At 44.4% G+C, this 21351-nt stretch overlaps 2 protein-coding genes across 3 annotated transcripts in view; one reads left to right on the top strand and one right to left on the bottom strand.

Moving 5' to 3' along the window:
• Positions 1–21351, top strand: part of LOC119453495 (60S ribosomal protein L10-like) — a 295540-nt gene that overhangs the window by 27602 nt on the left and 246587 nt on the right. The window lies entirely within an intron of this gene.
• Positions 1853–19895, bottom strand: LOC119453500 (josephin-1). Of its 2 annotated transcripts, none has more exons than XM_049668196.1 (5): positions 19779–19895; positions 16394–16529; positions 13540–13665; positions 11875–12055; positions 1853–8955 (listed from the first exon to the last, which is right to left on the bottom strand). In XM_049668196.1, exons 1-5 carry the CDS (start codon positions 19855–19857, stop codon positions 8764–8766), a joined length of 714 nt encoding a protein of 237 aa, XP_049524153.1. In that variant the 5' UTR covers positions 19858–19895; the 3' UTR covers positions 1853–8763. The 2 variants fall into 2 exon arrangements, with proteins under 2 accessions (XP_049524153.1, XP_037571474.1); XM_037715546.2 differs by having other exon boundaries at positions 16397–16529.

Raw genomic sequence — 21351 nt, 5'->3', positions numbered from 1 at the left:
TGGCAATCGCTCTAAATAGCAATACTGGGTCATTTAAGCTATACAGAAAAAAAAAAAAAAAATCGCCTGTGTCGGATAGCACAATTGAGCTCTCCGAGCTGGATTAGTTGAAAAGGTGGACATTACTTGCACGTTAAAATTGAAATGCATACCAGACTAATTAAAAAACTTTCACTGATTAGTTTCTACCTAATGAATTTACGACATTGTGAATTGTAGCCTGTGAGCTCAAAAGGCGTATCCACTCGGACGAGTTCTCACGATGACATCACTTTTGAGATAATCATTCCCAAGTGTTCAATAAAATACACTGACATCCTTACCTTTGGTGCTTCAATGCCTAAAAGGGCCTGTTAGAGGGCCCCTCACCAGGTCTGGCTATTTTGAGCCATGTTTGAGCTGACAAGCGCAGTACATACAATGCGCGCTAAGGATCGTGTCTGCTAAGTATTACATCGCTACGCGCCGCGGAAAGAGGCTAACTGGTTCGTTATGAGAAAAGGAAAGGTTGGCGCTATCTTCTGCTTGAAAGAGCTGAAATTTCAAACCAAACGCACCACCACCTAGTTGCGAACCGCCTTAACGCCGTCTTCCCTTCTCCTGGTGGACGCCACGCCCCAGATGACGTACATCAGCAAGTGCGCCTATGTACGTGTACATGTACATGCTGCGACGTCGCACACAGTGACACGTGACACTTCGAGAATTATTCCACGCAACATGTTATTTGTTTTGTTGCAAAATTGAGGAATATTAAAACCTACAAACCGAAAGTCTGCGAGTCTTTGTTTACATCGTACCGTAGCAAAGAGAGATGTTCTTCCGTTTCATCTGCTTGTTCCCACGTCGTCGGGCAGTCGCGCGCGCTGAAAGCGAAACTGTCATTTTCTACCGCGTTCCAGCGCGTCCGTGCTCTGTGATCCACTTGCGTCTGTCTCAGTATTCGCGTAGCACTGACTTACGCCGCTAGTTGGGTGTTCTCGTGCACAGCGCGCAAAATCGTGCGCTGCGCGGAATGAAATAAATGCAACAGCTTGCGCGCACAACCGACAGCAGAAGTGCTGCGCAAACACCAAAGCACGAGAGGGGGAAACGAAAGAAAAGAAGGTAGGGCCCGTGACGTATGCGTCACGCGATCCACCAGCTCGGGTATGGGAGAACGCAGGGAAGGAATTTGGCTTGCGGAGGATAGACGGGGCAAGTGGACAGAGTGTCCTCGTTAGCGGCGACGCTCGGCTCCTGAAGTCATAGTTTCTCGGTACCAAAATATTTCTATCTCGGCTATTAATGAACCAATTTGAAAAATTCTTGCGGTAGGTAAAACGCTCCCAAGAGGGCACGTAACAACTTCCAGCGTATAACCAAAATTTGCTATGTGGCCTGGTGACTTTGAAGTTTTACTGCAGTTTTGACGTTGCATATCTCAAAACTTACGGCATGCTCAGAATTCAAGTTTAAAGGATATGCCTTGAAAAGTCACCAGCTACAATTCATAAATTGCAATATGTGCTATAATCATTAAAAAAATTCGTGCAGTTTTGTCAATAAGTCAATAATTTCAGTTAAATAAGCAAGCGAAATCAGCTTTTTTTGAGAAATTCATTTCAAGGATCCAAACTGCATCTGCCACAAGCGAACCTTGTGCGATCCAAAAAACACTTGATGGTTATGCGATATGCAAAAGCAAAATGTACTGTAAAGCTGTTTCAAGGCAAATATATCCTAAACAATGCAACACCAGAACTTAACTTCTACACCTGAGCGGCACATTCCTCGTCGGATTGTTTTGCTTTACAAACAAAACTTAAACATAACTCTCTAGCTTCAAAAGGAAAAAGACAAGCACACTGTCTGTGAAGAGAAAAAATAAAACATTTTTAATGCAGATGCTGCCGGCAGTTTTCTCCTATACAGTGAGTAGATCTTTTTAAGAGTAAAATGCCAGCTTGGTCAGTTCCCAGTCTTGGTTCAAAGAGCTTTTCACTATGGCAATACGTGGCCAAACAATGCAAAGATCCCGAGTAATGCGCAGTTTGCTTGCATTTCAACCGACAAGCTCTCTCGACTGCAATGCTTCATCTTGGGACAAGTGATTCATGCTGAAAGAACGTGTGCATGCTTTGTTTTGCAGCAAGAAATTTCAGCCAGCGACAGCGAGAAAGATTCCTCCACTCTGCAATGATCGTTTCGCAATGTACAGCCCTTGTCAAAGGTAATTAGGACAACACACACGACTGTAGGTCAACCCAAGCTGCTTCAAAGCTTGAAAGCCTTGAAAAGTTAGGGGAGGCAAACATCCACAGCCTCCATCAGCCTCCACAGCTTTTCAGCACCAGAAAGCAACAATTCTACAGCAATAAAACTTTTTTTTTAATTCCCCATCAAGAGCTGGACTAGCACACCACCTTCACCTACATAATCATGACAATAGCCATCTGAACACCTGGTGGTAAGGCAGAGTGAAACAAAGAACATTATGCCATACTGTCCTATGACTTTCACACTTGTGACACAGCTAGGAGTCAACTACAGCCATGCATGCAGTTTCTTACTTTCGACATGGACTGTGCCCACAGCTAGGACTGTTCACAGAGCAGCAATTGATGAAAGCTCTCCCATGTGAACCAGATAACTTCAAATTTTCGGTGTTAAAGTAACTTCCAGATTCAAACAAATGCAGTCGTGGTGTACAGTGGAACCTCGTTGATACGATTCTCTGTAATGTTTTTCAGAATGATACTTTTTTTTTCTTTTCCTGATAATATGTTGGATATGATTTTAGAATGATACTCTTTATTAGCCAGTTCCCGTCAAGATCGTATCAACCAGATTCCACAGTACACCCATTACGATTACTAGTGGTTAAACCCCTTCAGGATGGCAAGTGAAGCTATAGAACTCCAGAAAAAGACATGCAGCTAGGCCCTATCAATAAATCATTGATAAGTGATATCGTTTGTAACATTGCCAAGCTCCAGGCTAAGAATAACAAGATGCTATGCATGCTATTTGCAAATGCCTAAAAATTTCAGTCTGACATGTGGGCATTAAAGAGTGCAGACAGCAAGCTTATGTTGCAAGCCAATTAAGAAATAGTATCTGCACTCCCCAATCTGCCGTTAAAACGGGAATATCATGCTTGCATATCTAAGCAAGACTGCTAATGCTGAGCATTACAAAAATGTCCGACTAACACGACACAACTTTCCTCGGGGCTATGAGCTGCAAATGCAGCAAGAAAAGGGGGAGAAAGTTCTGGGAGAGAACAGTAAGAACTGGCAGTTTTATGCAAGTGAAGGTCATCAACCCAAAAATGTCACTATACAATGTTATAAAAACAAAAATCAGCATGAAGCAGCTTCCATTTGCTTAAAACTTTTTTTTGTGTGTGTTTAACCTCCCTTTTAATGCATAACTGACAGACTTAAATATACTGCTAGGACACTTGTCTTTAATGAACATTCTCTTCATGCTAGTGTGGCATGCTCGTTTCATACAGCCTCATAAATTTAAAGCAGCACCGAAAAAAATAAAAAATTGACAGATACACACAGCTGCGCTGACTACCAACTGAAGGCCCAATGGACAGGCCACAAATCTTTACACACCAGTCAATAAAACTTGCAGTTCACAGCAAGCGTGTTTGCTTCCATCCATTGTCAATTTATTTTGTGCTAGTATATTACGAAATCATGAAAGTCAACCAAAATTGCCATCTCACTTCACTGCAGTCCAAATTTCAGATCAGTTACAATCGCCAGCACAGTAAAGCACAATGCAAAGCATGTAAATGTTGAACCATGTTTTCCAGTCACCGAAGGCAAACTGTGAGCAGTTTACACATGCTGGCAGTAGGTCACAAACACAGGAGTGCCTACCTTTAGAGAGCGCCGAAACCAATGTCACATACTAGTATAAAGAGTCATAAGCTGCAGTGGTCATAACAGTGGAACACAAGCCCATATCTTTTCCTGCTTAGTATTTACCTGAACAATTCGCACTGTGCACCAGAAAGGTTACAAAATCACCAAAATGTTTTTGTATAAAACAGCTGGAGACACGGAGAGACCTTGCGTAATACAATTTCACTTTGCCTCAACGGACCTTAATAATAATCATCCTCCCATGAGAGCAAGTCAAAGAGTAGCGGCAAACTAGATCTGCATTTCGAAGTAAACATGCCAGGCATATGGAACTGCCAGGCATGGATAAGGTGTGCCCGTAGAGAGGGTGTCGGCACATCGCAATAGGAGGCAGGATGCACATAATCAAGAAGACCTTGCACTATCTAACACAACGGATAACTAATCAGACTTTTGTGTTTCGTGGGTGCGAGGCCTCCTCCAGAGATCTCCGGTTACACCTGTCTTGTGTCAGCAAAACTATGAGCGTGCAACAGCATTTAAAAATGGGCAAAACTGAAGTGGACAGAGATTTCAAAGCGCTGAAGATGTCTGATAACTGGGCGATTTCTGGCTGAAAGCACTGCGAAAAAGGCAATTTTATGTGATGGAACATGGAATTTTACGCACCATTGTGCGAAGTTGTCTGGAAAATGAAAAAAAAAAAAGGACGGTTGAAAACGTGAGAAAATGTATTTGTAAGAGTGAATTTATTACAAGCACCACAGATATTTGCCGTTACTCTTTGCAACACCCTCATTTATCTATTGCACACGGCAGGTCCTAGCATCATCAAAGCAGGCTATGCCACCGGTAAAAAGCCCGAAATTGCCACTCGCAGCTAAAGCAACATCGCAGGCCGGCCAACAGGAGAAGAGCCTCGATTAGGCAAAATACTCTAAAACGTCTCGTCACATACAAGATCTTTTTTCTGTACACGTGTCGTGGCGAAATATATGTACACATCAGAAAGAGGGGGGCATGGGCGTGGATGTGACGCTCAGAGTAATGCAAGAAGCCAGGAACATTCCTCCGACTCCTCACAGCAGTGATCTACCGTTTTGGCTCGTTAGCTCAAGCAAAGCGCGAACGTATGTACAGTGTTTGCAATACTGGCGTTAACTCCTTTGTCACTCGTAGATGAGCCTGAACACATGCACACAAAAATAGTGAAAAGAAATGAGTTATGCTTTACTGCTTGGTAGCCCTGTGCTGGCTCTTTCACCAAAACGCGCGGTTCACCTCGCAACTGTGGAGTTGCAGCCATGAATTTGCAACTACGTAGCAACTGCTATACTATACTGCAGCTGTACTGGTTTTTAAGATTTTAGTTCAGTAGGTAATTACCGCCTCCCTTTAGAAAAGCACAGTTTTCAACAATTTATGGAAGATATTTGCACTTGCAAAAGCCCTGTTCTCGTGCAAAAGTTACACAATTTGGGCACCTTGCTCCACCAATGTATAACATCAGATTGACTTGATACTTGTTTCAAGTGTCCCTCACCAGTTAGGTCAGGCCTACATATTTACTATTGTAAACTTCAGGCTCTCTGCAAAGTACTTGCGACATTGTAAGAAGCACTCGCTGTCAACGATAATCCTGAAATAAATAAATAACGGTGGAATACAATAAAAATATAAACAGGGGCACACAACCAAGGAAGAGCGGCGGTAAACATAAACTGCACAGTAATCATTAAAGTGCACATTGTTGGCAAAATAAGTGTCCCAGCAGCTAGAAAAGGGCCTTCGCACTAAAATGTGGGAGGCTTCATACACATAGTGCAGTCGAGCATTGTTATAATGAAGTTGCATCTGACATAAAAATACCTTTGTTATATCCGATATTCGTTACAAGCATATATTCGTTAACTCTGATATTGGCGAGAAACATTGAATTTGCTTGGTTACATCCAATAATTCGTTATATCGGTTTTCGTTACATCGAGGTTCTATCGTATCACAATCGAGCACTTCAGCACTTGACTGGGACTGCACCGAGCTTCCAGCTTACAATTCTATATAGTCGGCAGGGATTACCGCCTTCTGACGGCATCAACTTTTAAGACCGACACAAAGGCACACGCCTTGTCTCACAAGATTCTGGTCACTATCAATACGCACGTGTTTAGGGTGTCAAGAAAAAAAAAAAATGTGTCAAAGGCAACATTGAAGTAGAGGCAGTGGCACAAAAACTTTAAAAAATTTTTGAATGAGAAACTGTCAATAACCTGCTCGTGTGTTCTGGACGGGCTCGCCACATTTGTGCTATCTTGCATTCAACTGTTTTCGATTAGTGCGGGTCATTTGCTATGATCAAGTGTTTGCTTTGTCAGTATTTCAGATTCATTTGGCTCACACCTTATCGTTTAAAAGCATTCATCACCGATAGCAGCACCATAATGTGTCAGTGCAATCATAAAGGAAAACTTTACAGGGGCTGCTTCATTGTGCAGCTCGCCAACACGGTGTTGCAGATGAGTGCAACACATTGCATGCAACAAAAGGGAAACGTAAGTATAAATAAATAAGAAATATAATCAAATAAAGGATTGGCACGATTTTGTCTACGCAGACTTCTCGGAATAATGAATCGCAGTTTTCCTCGTGAAGTAGGAAACAAATTGACAATGTAACAGGTGATTCGGTAAAAGCACTTCGCATAGGCAAAGCGCTAACATTACATGTACAGACCGCATTGCAAGAGGTTGTCACTGCCATATTCCGCGAATTGCCTTCCTCACAATTTACGGCGATTTTATTGCTGCCAGGCTTTGAATTCGAAAGAAGACAAAGTTCTTTCTACCTGATATTGTACAAAAAGAAATAAGGGAAAGGGAAACATGAGAGAGGTTAAGAAAAGTTATTCCTGTACTGCAAAATGCTCAGTGTGAAGCTAGAGAACCGAGAATGCAACACCAGACCGCCACATTGTTGCAATTACCACGAAAAGCAAGAAAAATGGGCCAGTGGTCATGTTTTGTTAGTGTAAGAGTATTCAAGGTTTTCCAGGAGTCCAGTTTCTTGCTCCATGAGATGAAAACAGCTAACTGGTGGTCACCTGACGCTGGCTGTCCACCCCTACGCAATCACTGCATCACTTCTACCACTATGGCACACAGAGCTGCTTAAAAGACGCATGGTACAATTCAGCATGCCAACTAACACACGACCTGTCGTACCAAGAGCCACGACCAACAACTATCCGACAGGTTCCAGTAGTCGGATAGCATTGTATCGGAGGCGGGACTGCATAATGTATCTCCTGCCTTATCCTGTCAGGGCAAATTAATGGGCTGCGATAGATAAGACATTTCCATTTCCCCCTAATTTAATGTCTCCACTGACAAAACCACTCGAACAGCATTACAAGTAATAATGCTTAACATAACGAAAATGTCCAGTACGGTTCTCAAAGTGGCTTATTTGCAGACATGCATGAAGGCAAAGGCTGTGCTGCTGTCAAGGCTAAGGCTTAACACAGAACTTGATTTTGGTTTATAGAGCTTCCAAAAGTGTATGTACAGGAGAAAAACCGGTGCTTATTTCCATAAACCTTAAAATTCCCATATGTCTCTGTTATTTACATATATTTTGTTCTCATGATAACATCGGGACTCAACACCGCGACAGTGCAACTTCAGGCGTTACGAACGGGCCTGTCTTTTTCACAGCGACTACGCGAATGACTGATTAGAGCAACGCAAACGCTGTCTGTGACGTGGACGTGATCAAGACACAGGATCCCTTCATGCCTTGTCATAGAATGTGGCAGCTGCGAAACCCCCTTGGGCTTTATAATTGTGATGAGGCCGGCCTCCCGAACACATAAGATAGACAAAACGGCAGTTTCATACATTGATTCAATATTTCTCATGTTAGCAGTGATCGATGCTGGTTAAAAAGTAACACAAAATACAAAAAGAAACAAAACAAATGACACCATTGATGGCACAATGAAGTGTTAAAAGGTTCCCTGATGCATGTGTAACACCTCTGCGAAAACACCCAGGGCATCGTTTTGAATCGAGCTCCACTCCATAAAATCAAAAGTCCCAGCCATCGGTACAACCACTATGCTGAGATAACTTGCAAGCACTGAATTACTTGGAACCAATCAACAAAACAACACAGCTTCAGTGATGCCTTTGACTCTCGCCACCAACCGGAGACAAGTTAGGGCTAGCTGACAAGAGATTCGTTGCTGTTCACACACAGAGGCACTGCTCAAGCTTTTTTTTTTGTTCATTTGATTGGCGCCTTTGCGCGTGCCGTGGCTCTGCGGAGAGCGCGGCGCTAAACACTGGCCACGAATTTTACCGTCGTTCATCAGCGGGCGACTACTTCAAACTGCAAAAACAATCTCGGCTGCCACTGTGCCGTCGGTAGAGAAAGTAAGCAAGGCAAAAGCACAGACAGCTTCACTGGGCAGGCACGTTAAGTGTAGGACTTGTGAAAGAGCTGCTCGCACCCTCGCACGCGCGTATAAAGCAGACGACAGTCTGCGTCTGCTTAGGCAATGAACAAGAACACCGGATGAAGCTCACTTCGGCAATGCGCTCCCGAAGCCAGGCCTTTTTCGTGGCTGGCAGGCAAGAAACAGTTCACCACCTAGCATGCGGCGACATGCACCCTGCTAGCCGATGGTGCACTGGGGCGGACATCACAGGACACTTGTAGCAGACGACACGGTACAGCCACGTCCGGTAGAATCTAGGGACCCCGATGAGGAAGGGAGGTAGCAGTCCTGAGTTCCCTCCTTTTTCCCGCTTCCCGTCTGTCTGGCTTTTCGGGTCCAGACGATTCCTCTGTTGGGCACACTTAGGTCCCGCCACACTATACTCGGTCGGCAACATCACTTCTACCGGAAGTTCGTTCGCGACGTGTGTTCACGTGGCACCATGCTCTGCTGCGATGGCTGCCGTGGAGGCGTCGGCTTTGACGTCTCGATGTAGCAGCCCTTGACCCTACCAATGTCTTGCGTGACCACGATGAAGATCTCTCGATCCTTGCACTTGATCTGCTCCCGCAGGTACTGGAGCAGCTCCTGAGACTGTGCAAAGAAAAGTGTGGCAGCCAGGTGGGTTTCCTGAGATGGCTTGGCATGAAATCGTAATATTAAATTCCGGCAATACTTTCACACTAAAATATTATTAAAGATTGATGCGTTGCTGCGAATGACTGCTGATTGCTGTACTCAAAGGCTTTCTCATGTAATGCCAAGTTAGATGCAAGGATAACAACAATTCGCACTTGCTATCAGAAGTACATTAAAATCTCATAAATCTGACCTTCATTAATTAGAAAAATTGGATAATCCGGACTTGTCCTTTGGTCTCAGTAAGTGTATGATTGACGGCTGACCAAACTCTCACTAATTTGGGTGTATTCTGCTGTGCACTAGTTAATCTGGACGACCCTCAGAGGCACTGCGAAATGAAATGTGGCGCTAACATCCAACTGAAGCAAAGCATCGGCGTCTGCATAGCATAGTCATAAGCAGGTACTGAAAAATGCTTCCCGTCTTTTTATTGTATTTACCGCTGCATGTGACACCGCTTTGGTTGCGTATCTTCGTGTCGATAGTGACCGCGGATTCATGTGCAGCGGTTGCCACAGTCAGTAATTTCGTTTTGATTCAGTGCACAGCACACTCAATACAACACAGCGTAGGATTAAAGGAGATTCTACTGCGGCCTGCGCACTGGTCTCAAACCCGTAAGCTACATCGTGATGGACAATCTTTTGCCGATTAGCTCACTGACAAAAAATACAATTGGGATGTGCAGGCGGTACTGAAAAGCAGGTCTACTCTGCGCGGATCTTGGGCAGTGGCGCCAGTTCAAAGTCACGAGGCCCTCACCGCTGCAAGCGTTTACGAGCCACGAGAAGACGAGAATTACGCCTTGCTTCACTGATTTAGCGCAAAATAGATGTGAGGCTTGTGGATTTCTTTGGTAAATAAAGCCACATTATATAGTAAGCATTAGTTTATAGTTTATTTGATAAACATTGACAATTCGATATTTGGTAAGCTCAACATCTTTTTATGGTCTTGTAAAATAAAAATGAAAGAAGTTTTACTGTATGTAGTAGGCAACCGCTTTTCCGGAGCTCGCGGAGACCGGAAAAATAGTCCAAAAGCTCGTTCGGCCAAAAAAAGCCGGTTCGTGTGGCTTAAAAAAATCTCTTATAATGCCCTGCCTCATACTACGCTTGGAGGGGATCAGACTTGCTTGGATTGGCGCAAGAGTGACGTCGTCTCCGTGTACAGTCTACATGAGCGTCACCGCGTTGGCGATCTCCGCCAACAGAGTTTCCCATGGAGATCGAAGAAACGAGCTTCGTAACACTTGGCTCTCGCGAAGGCACAGAAGGTGGCGCCGATAACCGAAACACGCGTCTCCAAGACACCTGCTCAGTGCACACACCACGTTCAAAATAGAAACAGAAATTTTAGCAAAAAGGAAACAGATCCCACAATAAATCATCATGACGATAGTGCCGACTGCAAAAAGAAAAGAAAAAGTGCCGTCTTCTGGTGCGTTTTGTCAGCCAAGGAAGAGCGGGCATGGCCTCCGAGACTGAAGGATGGCGCTCGCTCTCTATTATATAGATAGTGTGTGCCTCCCAATCTTGGAGGCTATAGAGCAGGCCACTGAAAGCCAAGCCAGTGGAAAATCCAACATGGCGGCCTCCAAGATCGGGTAGCGTGGCTTGGAACGAGCGATTTAGTCCGGAAAATCGAACTTTGGGGCCTCAATTCGTCAAAAAAATTGTTCGAGAAAATGCATTAGCTCAATGGCAACCCTGACGGTGCATTATTGAAGTCCGGAATACCCAGCAAGTCTGAATTTTTGGAGTCAAGCAACCGCACGCCCAGTTTAGCGGCGGTTATCGATTCTGTGAACATCGTCCACAACTTCGTTGTGGACGATGTGAACATGACACTTGGGGCGGCGAACTACATCACCAAGCAATCCCGCATCAGTGATTACTTCCATGTAATCTTTCTCGGCCATAAAAATAAAGGTGATTTTGTTTTTGCGGCAAGTTCTTGCTTGTTTTTTTCTTCATTTCGGTTAATTAAAAAAATACGCTTAATTCGAAAAATTTTGGTGCTCCGTTGGCCTTCGAATTATCGAGGTTTTACTGCAGTTGCATATCACAAACAGTTGCACAGTGGCCACTGGCTCCTATAATGCAAGTCACTTAGGAGCAGCATGAAGGATTGCCGTTTTTTAAAACCTTAACGAAAAGAGAGAGAAAAAATCAGTATTCGATTTGACATATAAATGCCACACTTATTGAAATGTCTATGTTCGGTATGATTAACTCTGTCCTTACCACGGCACTAGGCATCGATCACTGGTGACCGAAGCTTTTGAGCGCCTATTTTTAAAAAACCGCTGCGCGCCTGGACTCGTAGCGCCATCTCGGTGATTGTATACAAAGAAGAGTTTCGGTTACTGCGTGGTTCACAATTTTACCGTGGGGCGGAGATTTTTAAAGGGCGTGTGAGCTCAAAGGTTGAGCGGTGTGATGCTGTCGACATCCAGTGCTGCGCGCACTTGAAAGAAAGTAGTTTATCTCAAAAAGTACTTTATCTATGGGTATAATTCTTTAAAGAAATGTTGGCAAGGGATATATAAACAATTTGAATATTTTAGAATTTCCCCCCAAAAAATTTGCCAGAGATGTTACTTCTTACTGCAAGTTTTTTCTGAAAATTTTTGTTTAAGAATTTTTTTTTATGCAAACAAAATTTTTCATACTCTTTAATAATAAACATTTGAAAGCAAGTTCATTTACCTTCACTTTTATATACTGCATGACACTAAACTTATTGGCTGTTGCACAAAAAATTCTTAACTCAAACATAGAAAAAACAGCCAATTTCCCCGTGGTAAGGAAATAGTTAAAGAACACCATTATTTGAGCACCCGTAAGAAATAGAGGTGGTGCAACCAACCTTGCCAATGGGGATTGGTGCCTCAAGCTTCGAGTCGAGGTTGTAGAAAGTGCCGTTGACCTCGCGCACAGCAATCCAGTGCTTCCGGCTGAGGGGAAACTGGAGGAAGCCGAACTTCATTTCGCTGGGCACGTTCAGGATGAAGCCCACAATTTTGTTCAGGTCAATGCAAGACGGATCCCTGCCGGACACACACACACACACACACAAATGGGCGATTAGAACGGCAAGACATGGACGTACAACAGCGACAGGAATTGGCAGAGTTGTGACAGGAAATTCGGAATACAAACTTACTGACCATTATATTTTTATTCATGTATCGATGTGTTTCCTCAAATATAAGCAGCCACTGCATAAAGCACACCGTATCTCAGTGCAAAGGTTACAATGGCCAACCAGCACCGAGAAGCGATATCGCGCAGTGACAGCACCAATCCCGGAACAATACTTTTGCAATAATGCCAGCCTCTGGGAGGCCCAGGATAAAGAGAATACACCACAAGATTCTTGAGTAAGGAATATTTAGTGCACAAATATAAATGGTAGTACAGTGCCTAAAACTGCAAGTCAAACTTGTCACAATAAGATAGCTGAACCTCAACACAACAAGGTCGACATAACCCTGGAACATGTCCTAAGTGCCTGGCTCCTGCGTCTATGGCGGTGGACAGTCATCAACCTGGTAGTCGGGATATTAGGCAAAATATACTCAGGGAGGCCATTAAGCCCAATGTTCCACCCGTTCGATAACGGAAGAGAAATGCACAAACTGCACCACACAGGTTTGCATGCGTTCGTTTGACGTTCCTTTTTGTCTATTTTTTGCTACATAAGTCTTCAGACTAATTCCACGATTAAAAAAAAGAAAAGAAAAGTAGTTCTCGCAGTGAAAAACTTTGTAAAATTGCATATTTTGTTGAGGTTTATACGGTCCAACCGCAAAAATTAGTTCACAGGTTCCTAGAACACTCCCGGTGGGCACCATCTTGTTCATCAGCGTAATGGACAAGATGCTGCAAAAATACTCGACCAATAATTACGAGATCAAAAGCATCAGTGTGTTGCAATTGCTGGAACCATCACTTTGTGCAATAAATGCTGCATTGAGAGCAGTTTCCACACAGATTGTGCCTGCTTCCAGCTACCATGCCACAAACGACCACAACAGAGAGAGGTAGTGCACACTGTGACATAGCTACTAGTGCGAACAAGACTAATGGAAAAAAAAGGTGGGACAGGACAGAGCGCTAGTCACAGCAACTGCATGAACACCAACTAGTCAAACTTTCTTTGTTACTTACTCTGCTTTCTAGTACAATGGGCACTTTCCTAATGTCTATCCCTCTGTCCTTCCCCACAATTTTTTCCGTTAAGTCTTGTTTGAGCTAGTAACTGTCACAGCAACTGCATTAACATCAACTAGCTCAACTTTCTTCGTTAATTAGTGCACACCTTCATCTTGTTCCTTTTGCATTTACTTCTACAGAACCTATCGCATGTCTGTTCTGCCTAGCCTCACAGACATTCCAGTTTCTTGCAAGGGAAAAAACTTTCAACATCCTGAGCTGGCCCGTCAAATAGAGCATTCAAACATGAAATATACATATTAGCGTCTGCTGCTAAAACCGCGGGGGTGATCGATAATGGCCGAACAGCACGCACTTGCGCTTGTCGAACCAGATGGCCTCGTATCCGCGTAGCTGCAGAGCGGACATTATGACGTTGACATCGTAGTTTCCCAGGCCTAGCATGCTCTTGTGCGGGTTCACGAGGTGGTCGGGAGACAGGCTGCACAACGGGAAAAAAAGAAAGGAAGAAAAAGAGAAGGGCACCAATGCATCACCTTTGTAGAACAAACATTGCCAGATAAAAGCATTTTGCATAACGCCAAAGAGATGGCCAGAGACCATAATCTATTGGATGCCATGCTTCTGCAATTGAACCCAAAACTGATCTCTAGTCTGTGTGGTTGTGCAGGAGAGCTCAAGAATGTCTTGGTTTTTCTTGTGAGCCACCAGCCAGTGACAGAACTAAATTGACAATTATATATGCAGAAATTTATGTTTTAACACATTTCTTGCATCCTCAGCATCGATTGAAGCAGACAGCAGCAGAACACATTAAAATTATTTTCGGTAGGTCTGATAACATCTTACTGTGGGCTCGACGCAGGAATAAAGCAGGACCATCCGGCTAGTTGATTGGAACAATGGATCATGATGCATTCTCAAATGAAATCAGTAGGAAATTGGCACTCGTGGGCTGCATTCTTTGTACTTTTCTGTCCTTGTCTGTTCTGCACCATTGCATCTATAATTATGTATCAACTAGTCCAAGCCACAGTGCTATTACACATGTTTTACAAGAAAATGTTTGAATACAAGAAATGCACCCCATATACATACAAGAAATGCATATGGGGTGCAAGTCTTATCAATTTACGCATTCATGCATGCACATGCATCCACATCACACACACACAAACAGCAGAGTCCCTCCTTAAAGGGTCCCTCACCACGTTTGGGCACTGGCAACTGACAATTGCAGCGCACAGATCATGTTGTAATGACTGTGTTTGCAAGAGCAGCTGGAAAAAAAAAAAAGGTATTCATGCTCTTGCCCTCAAAGGAGCAAATAGAGTGGCGAGCGGGTGACGTCATGCGCTGTGGAAATTCTGCATCCCATGCACGTCTGCTGCATGAACAACTCGCGAATTCCCAAAAAATGAAGAGTGCGTGGAACCACCTTCGTAGATGAACTGCACAGCACGGAAACAAGCACGACAAAAGAAAAAAAAAAAAAAAAGCGGCGGTCTGGAGGTTGCAGGGTAGCAAGAAAAGTGGCACTTTCACCCGAAGGCTAAACATTGCATGCAACAAAATGTAACGCTGTGCTCGGCTTCTCGCATGGTGTTCTAACATTGCACAGAGGTGACGCGGTGTGGCACAGCATGAGCAGTGCCCCGGCAGAAAGCACGCGTGTTGCAATGCTGGTGCAATGAGGAATGCTGGCAAGGGCGTTAGACGCATTGCCCCTTGATGGTGCATGAGACCGATGGAAATTCATTGGCTTTTATTAGTGGAGGGATAAGACAGACTTAGTTGTTTACGCTGGTCTGTTCTGCTTAGACCAGCGTATGCACCATGATGTGCTATGCAAACAGCTGCGCAGCAGGAATGCTAATGTGTGTGCGTACAGAGGTCATGTCAGCAGCAGAAGAGAGAATGCTGCCCTGGCTCCAGCAGAGCTGACTGACCAGAGCGTGATGGAGTGACCACTTGGCTACGGCATTTTTGCAGCCAAACGCACTGCGTGTTTCTAGAGAATACCTAAACTTCCATGTGCGTCAATAACTTGACAGCACGGCAACAGCGTGAGCGCGCTTGGAGTGTCCATATAACCACTACTGTAATACGGAGACGGAAGTGAAGTCCCGGAGCACAACAAATGTTATCGCTCAGCACAGGATGCGCCTGCATGTATTGGGAGTTTCTCGAACATTATCGTTGGTTGCATCTGCTGTCACCGAACCCTGTGTAATCTGATTGAATGTATGTGCGATGCGAATTGTGTAGTACTTTCTGGAAGACGCGGGCACAAGCAATTACTCTGGAACCTTCGATGACTCATGTAAAAAAGCAGACATGCTTGACCCACAGATCAGTTTACAAAGGGTTCGGTGACAACAGACAACGGATAGAACCATCAATAACATTCGAGAAACTTCCAATACATGCAGGCGTGTCCTGCGCCGAGCAATAACATTTGTCAGATGGAGAAACGCGGTCACCCGAGAAAGATAAACAAGTACACGTGTCAATAGCGCAGTCCCACAGCGAGCGACACTATCAGCCACGGTGGCAGAGTGGACGAGAAAGCTTAGCAGACTACACTTCAAAGCGCCAATGTGAAGATATTGTTCACACAGCATGAAACCATATCTTTGTTCACTAACTCCCGAATTTAACAAAATGAATTTTTTTTTGCGATGGAAATTATTTTTTTGACTGCCTGACAATCTTAAAAATCTTGTGGCCCTTTCTTCATAAGAAAAATCCGTGAAAGGTTGAATGTAGCGAAATGTTGATATGACGAAGTAAAGTACTGATTTCACCGACTTCGTTATACTGAGGTTTAACTGTATCTCGACTACTATCAAACCCATTTTAAAAATGGGTTTGATATCTGAAAAGTAATGAGATTGGTGTCACGGACAATTTATTTCTTTGCCAAATGGCAAACACGGTGTCCCTCCCCTCTAATGTAGTACCCTTCAAGCCTAACTCATTTTTTTTCCCTGCTGTGCGTGTGATCTCCACACACTATACCTATTTCACCCAGAGACAGCAGAGCAGAACCAGCATTATTGTTACATTTCAGACAGACTTCGTATAACTAGAGCATTCCAATGCGACCTGGTGAGGGACCCTTTAAAAACACCGAGCATGCAATAGACAAGAAGAGCAAGGTGCGGGAGGTTGTTTGCTGAACTAGGAGTGCGGTGGGCGTCACGCACAACCTGTGGCAGATGTCGTCGAGCGAGCCCTTGGTGAAGGCCTGACCGTCCTGGAACAGGTTGTTGAGAGCATGCAGGGCGCACAGCTCCTTCACCTGCCGCTCGTGGTACACCTGCCCCGCACCTGCTGGTCCACCTGCGGTACGCGCGGAAAGATGCTCGAGCTGAGACCGTGAGCAACTTCACAAATAAACAAAAGGCGTGAAAGAGAAGCGCGGTGGACTTTCTTCCGTTTAAATGCTTACTCATCCCGTGTTTTTCTTCCCCTAACCGAAGGATGTCTTCCGGCTGAAAATTCTGAGAATCATTCTGGAAAGCAATAGACACCACACACAAAGTTGAATGCCACGTGCAATGCGACGGTAGATTGCTTTGCGAGATAGCGCAACTCAATTTGACTGCAACTCTCTGCATTGGTACAGGAAATGCGGCACTCTCATCTTTGACAGTACAGCTCAGACAACCTGCAACCCCATCCTCAACACGTCCTTATACCTTCACAACTTTGCGGCGCTCTTGCACTTGCCCTTTTGAAGTGCTGGAACCAACGAAGCACCATTTGGTTGCACACGCTATCTGTAGTGGACAACACGGGGCTCTGGTTGTTAATCAGAGGTGCAGAGAGAGAAGCGTTTCCCAACTTTTTAAGAAAACAAGTCGGCATGAGTGGCAGAAAGCAATTTAGAAGTGCATAGGCTGGGCTCGTTAGTAAGTATGCTGTGGAAACATTCAACACTCTGGAGTTCCCAGACGTTCGTGCTCCCCACACGACTCCCAGATCTACATGCGTTCAGCTTCTCCGCATGACATCCACAACAGCGGAAGCTGCCATTGCAGTTACGCAGCTATGACGAGAAATAGCGCGAATGTTTTGATGCTAGCGCGACCTGATGGCACGGATAACTGAGGCATGAGGATGTTGCTTCCTCCTCTTGGGCGGTGGGACACGGCATGTGCGAACTGACTGCCCGCTTGTTGGGGCTCTTCGTAGGACTGTCCACTGGCATTGGCAATCATGATTGCTTGAAAATGCTTTCGTTTGTGGGACCGCACCTGCGAATTACTTAGGCTTTGGGAACGGGAAATATTCACACAGTATCTTTGCTTTGTGAGTTAAACTTGCTCAATTCTTCAGCATGTTTCATTGAGGAACTATTCTTTGTATGTGTATTGGCTAGCTTGCATTGGTGCCTTAAAGAAGCAATAAATACCCTTTGGATATTTGTGCTGCTGTGTTGTTGTTTCCCTTGTTTCCAAGAGCACTTTGGCCGCACGTGTATGACAGGGTCCCAAGTTTGTTTTTACAGATTGTTCTCACCTGCTGTATTTTCTTAATGCCGAGACTCATTTAAGGTAGTCTCGCCAGAGACACTGTGTAATACCGCAGCAACAGAGATTACAGCAACATGAAACAACGGATAGCTTCACATGTGCATTTCTTGTAAAGGCTGGACTGCCCACCGCAGATGACATGGCACATGCATGTTTCTGCAAATAAATGAGACAGCACCCCACCAGCATCGCTTATGTGTTCATTTCCTTGTGGTCATGTGCTTTTGCGACTAAGTCTAGCAATTCAGCAGCATGTTCTTTTCAACTTGACCTGCAATGAAAAGCGTGAATGCCACATTCATGCAGCACAACTTCACTGTGGCAATGTGCATGGCACTGCCAAGAATTTGTGCAGAAAGTGCAGCCAAATTTTCAGGACCTCAGGACAGGCCATCACAACCTTCACGAGGAAAGAAGGATGAACTATGTACTACCACGGACAAATCGCCGCAGGAAAGTGTAAAATGCCGCACATTAAAAAAGGAAGGGGGGGGGGGGGGTCAATGAAAGATGAAGCCTTGAAGTAATAAACACTTGGCGAGCAAGGGGAGCATCAGCTTTGAGCCAACATAGAGACACGGGGATTTGCTTTTATCAGGACGCCTGACGAAGTTCCCTCATAGAAACCTTGGCTGCAGGCTGAGGCTTCCCTTGTTTAGTCTGCTGAACACCTCTTACAAGTAAAACTTTAGAGTGCGATTCTGCACTGCTACGTATGCAGTTGCCAATGATGGTTCAGGCCCAAGACAGGCCAAAGTGGTGCTGACATCACACGTAGTGCTGAATGCAGAAGCAAAACAACTGTAGATAGCCCTTACTTGTTTGCATGCAATTTGCCCTCGTCTAAAGTGGTAACAAGGCTAATTTGGTTGCCATAACTAGGTGGAAAAAGTATTAACCAATCGATCTTGAACCCAGGCGCTACCGCTTGTGGGGAGACGCGAGCTCCTCATGGTCTCGGCCGTAGCCCTCAAGAAAGACACTGAGATCACAAACAGCCAAGCTTTAGTCTTTTTCCAGAGAAGCCAGGCCAGTTCCGACATTTGGGTGTTCCGAGCACGTGCACCAGAGCTCAGACTGCACCGCCTGCCACAGGCAAAAGTTCTTCCAGCAGTTGGCAACAGGCGCCTTATAATACACTAGATGCTGGCAAAGTCTGCTGTCAGCTGCTCAACTCTAGACAAGTGTGCTTCACACTGCACTTTTCTAAATATCAAATGACAAGGCAATGTGAAAGGTACCTAGCTGTACTGTCTACACAATTTCTGGACTATCAAGTGAAGAGCTCCGTGTAATTACACGTTACAAATCATACTAAGGCCCCAGCATGATGCAGCACATTCTTTCCCTCCACTATCCCTCATATGTTCAGTGAACAGAAAGCACCTTCCAGGTGATATTATATCAGCCTCAGATGATCACATTTTCCTGAAACTGCTGTTTTGTCTCTTTGTTGTGATGACTCATTGCAATTGGGAATGTGTACTTTTCATTTATTCAACCGTTCTCGTTCCACATACAGCCATGTACAATTATCTGAGAACAAATTAATGAAGCGTAATGTGTGCACCAATATACGGCTATGAGTTGTTTCTTCATAGCCCGGTATAAAAACATGTTCATCTTGTTTCCTTTGCACTGTGCACTAACGTACTTCCTTAATGTTAACGTAACAAAATACACTTGCAAACACATTATGAAATGACATATTAACATTTTATTTTGTATTGTTGTGTATACAATTCTTACAATACAATGCACGCCACACACACTGCTGTAAGCTGCAGATATCGCATTTATTGGTGAATGGTTCATTACAAAATCACAGAGAACAGACATGAGGATACTTGTGAAGTAGATGCGGCATGAACACAAGGTCTCCCAGAGTTTCAATTACATCTTTTTTATTGTTTTATATAGATATTAGTTTCGGCAACTATGATACACAAAAAGCAGTCCCATAAACAGGGTATGGTCTGTAGTGTCACGGTCACAAACACGCACTCATGGCTGTCAGCCCTACAGGCAAACCACAGGGCAACGGGCATCTCACCTGAGCCTCCGGCGGAGCCCAGTCCGGGCTTGTGGTCCTTGCGGATGAATCGGTCCACAAATTTCAGGCACTGGTACATGGGGACACCCTCCCTGCACAGGGGCCACGCTGCTGCTGCTGTTGTGACCAGCAGGAAGCAACACGAGACATGGAAAGAAGAGCAAAGGAACGAGAAGACGGGGAGGTTAATCAGCAGAAAAATTATTGGGTAGGCTGTATCGGGGACGCAGCTGCAGTGGGCTATGTGAAATGTCTTGTGCATGCTGTTGAGGGTGTATGGGCCATAGTGTGCAGAAATGAGGTAGCCAAATACACAAGTGACATTCATGCATTACACAGCTTACATGCTCAACTTATGATCTAGTGGGGGTCCTACGTTCTAAGCTTGCACTCCTGCTCGGTCTCTAATTGTAGTGGGCCTGCCAAGGTCAAAGGTGGTGGGCGTGAATTAGCATCTCTCTGTCTTGCTGCCAGATTCTCTTCATGACATTTCTGACCTTATGTGTCAAACGCGGAGGCGCCAAAGCTGAGAAACCGTCAAATTTGTGCAACAGATCGCATACATGTAAACGTTATGACTCTTGATGAGCACAGGTTTGAGTTTGATGAATTATACTACCGATTAGCTGAGTGAGCTCTCTCAAACGCGGCCACTCACGCTCAGTGACAAATATACTGTCAAGCGAGAGGCTAAATTTAGCTTCGTTCGGGTCATGCGTGGGGCGACAACAGCGCCATCTGTGCACACAGCCCATGCGTGATCGAGTAATGGCTATTTTCCTCTACACAATGATACCCAAAGTAAGGCACATGGATAGTACGGCTGTCAAGATAAAAAAAATAATAGTATTACATGATTTCGTTACAAGCTATGTTAGCAAGCGACCTCCTATGCTGCCAGAACTGAAAAATGTTTCACGTCAATGTAGTTACAACATAATGATTAAAAGATGCAGGAGAGAGAAAAAATTGTGCAGAAACCATTGATGATGACAGTCAATATAAGAGAAAAGCCAAATGTTTCTAGAAAGCTAGTAGCTTTGTTAAAAGAATGATACGCTTGAAGGCATTTATTTGTTGCGGTGAGAATATTTAGGTAGCATTTGCTGTTTAACTGCGTATTAAATTCCATAGAGAACAGAGCCATTAACGAGCACATCTGCAGCTGTGGTATACGTGGACATCCTGTGCAACTCCAAGAGCTATAATAATTGTCATTCAGCAATGAACATGGCCCGCAACTCAGTTGCATGAGAGCATGTGCCTTTTGCATCCACCACCAACCTGCCAACGAAAATGGGTAAAAGAGCGAATGAAAGCTGTGTCCTTTAGAACATATAAAATATTTACGGCGGTGGTCTAGGTCAAGGAGGATAACCTAAACAAGGTTTACCTTAAAGAAAAAATGTGCTATTCACTCGTTGCACCCATGCCTTGGCATGCAAGAGGCTTACAAAAGGCTTAAAAAAGGCTTAAAAAGCATTTGCCATTATGCACATAAGGTATTTAATTTCTGCCTATTTCTAATGTGCCATTGAACGCCACTTTGTCGATGGGTCTGTTTAGAACTTGG

This window comes from Dermacentor silvarum, chromosome 5 (genome assembly GCF_013339745.2).
Source record: "Dermacentor silvarum isolate Dsil-2018 chromosome 5, BIME_Dsil_1.4, whole genome shotgun sequence".
Taxonomy (NCBI): Eukaryota; Metazoa; Arthropoda; class Arachnida; order Ixodida; family Ixodidae; genus Dermacentor; species Dermacentor silvarum.
The sequence above is the reverse complement of the archived record's forward strand: the minus strand, read 5'-3'. Positions and strand labels throughout refer to the sequence as shown.

Coding starts and splice junctions, on each gene's coding strand:
- LOC119453500 (XM_049668196.1), bottom strand. CDS start 19,857: ATGTACCAGTGCCTGAAATTTGTGGACCGATTCATCCGCAAGGACCAC. Junction 16,530..19,778: donor GGGCTCCGCCGGAGGCTCAG/GTGAGATGCCCG, acceptor CGCGTACCGCAG/GTGGACCAGCAGGTGCGGGG. Junction 12,056..13,539: donor ATCTGGTTCGACAAGCGCAA/GTGCGTGCTGTT, acceptor TGTGTCCGGCAG/GGATCCGTCTTGCATTGACC.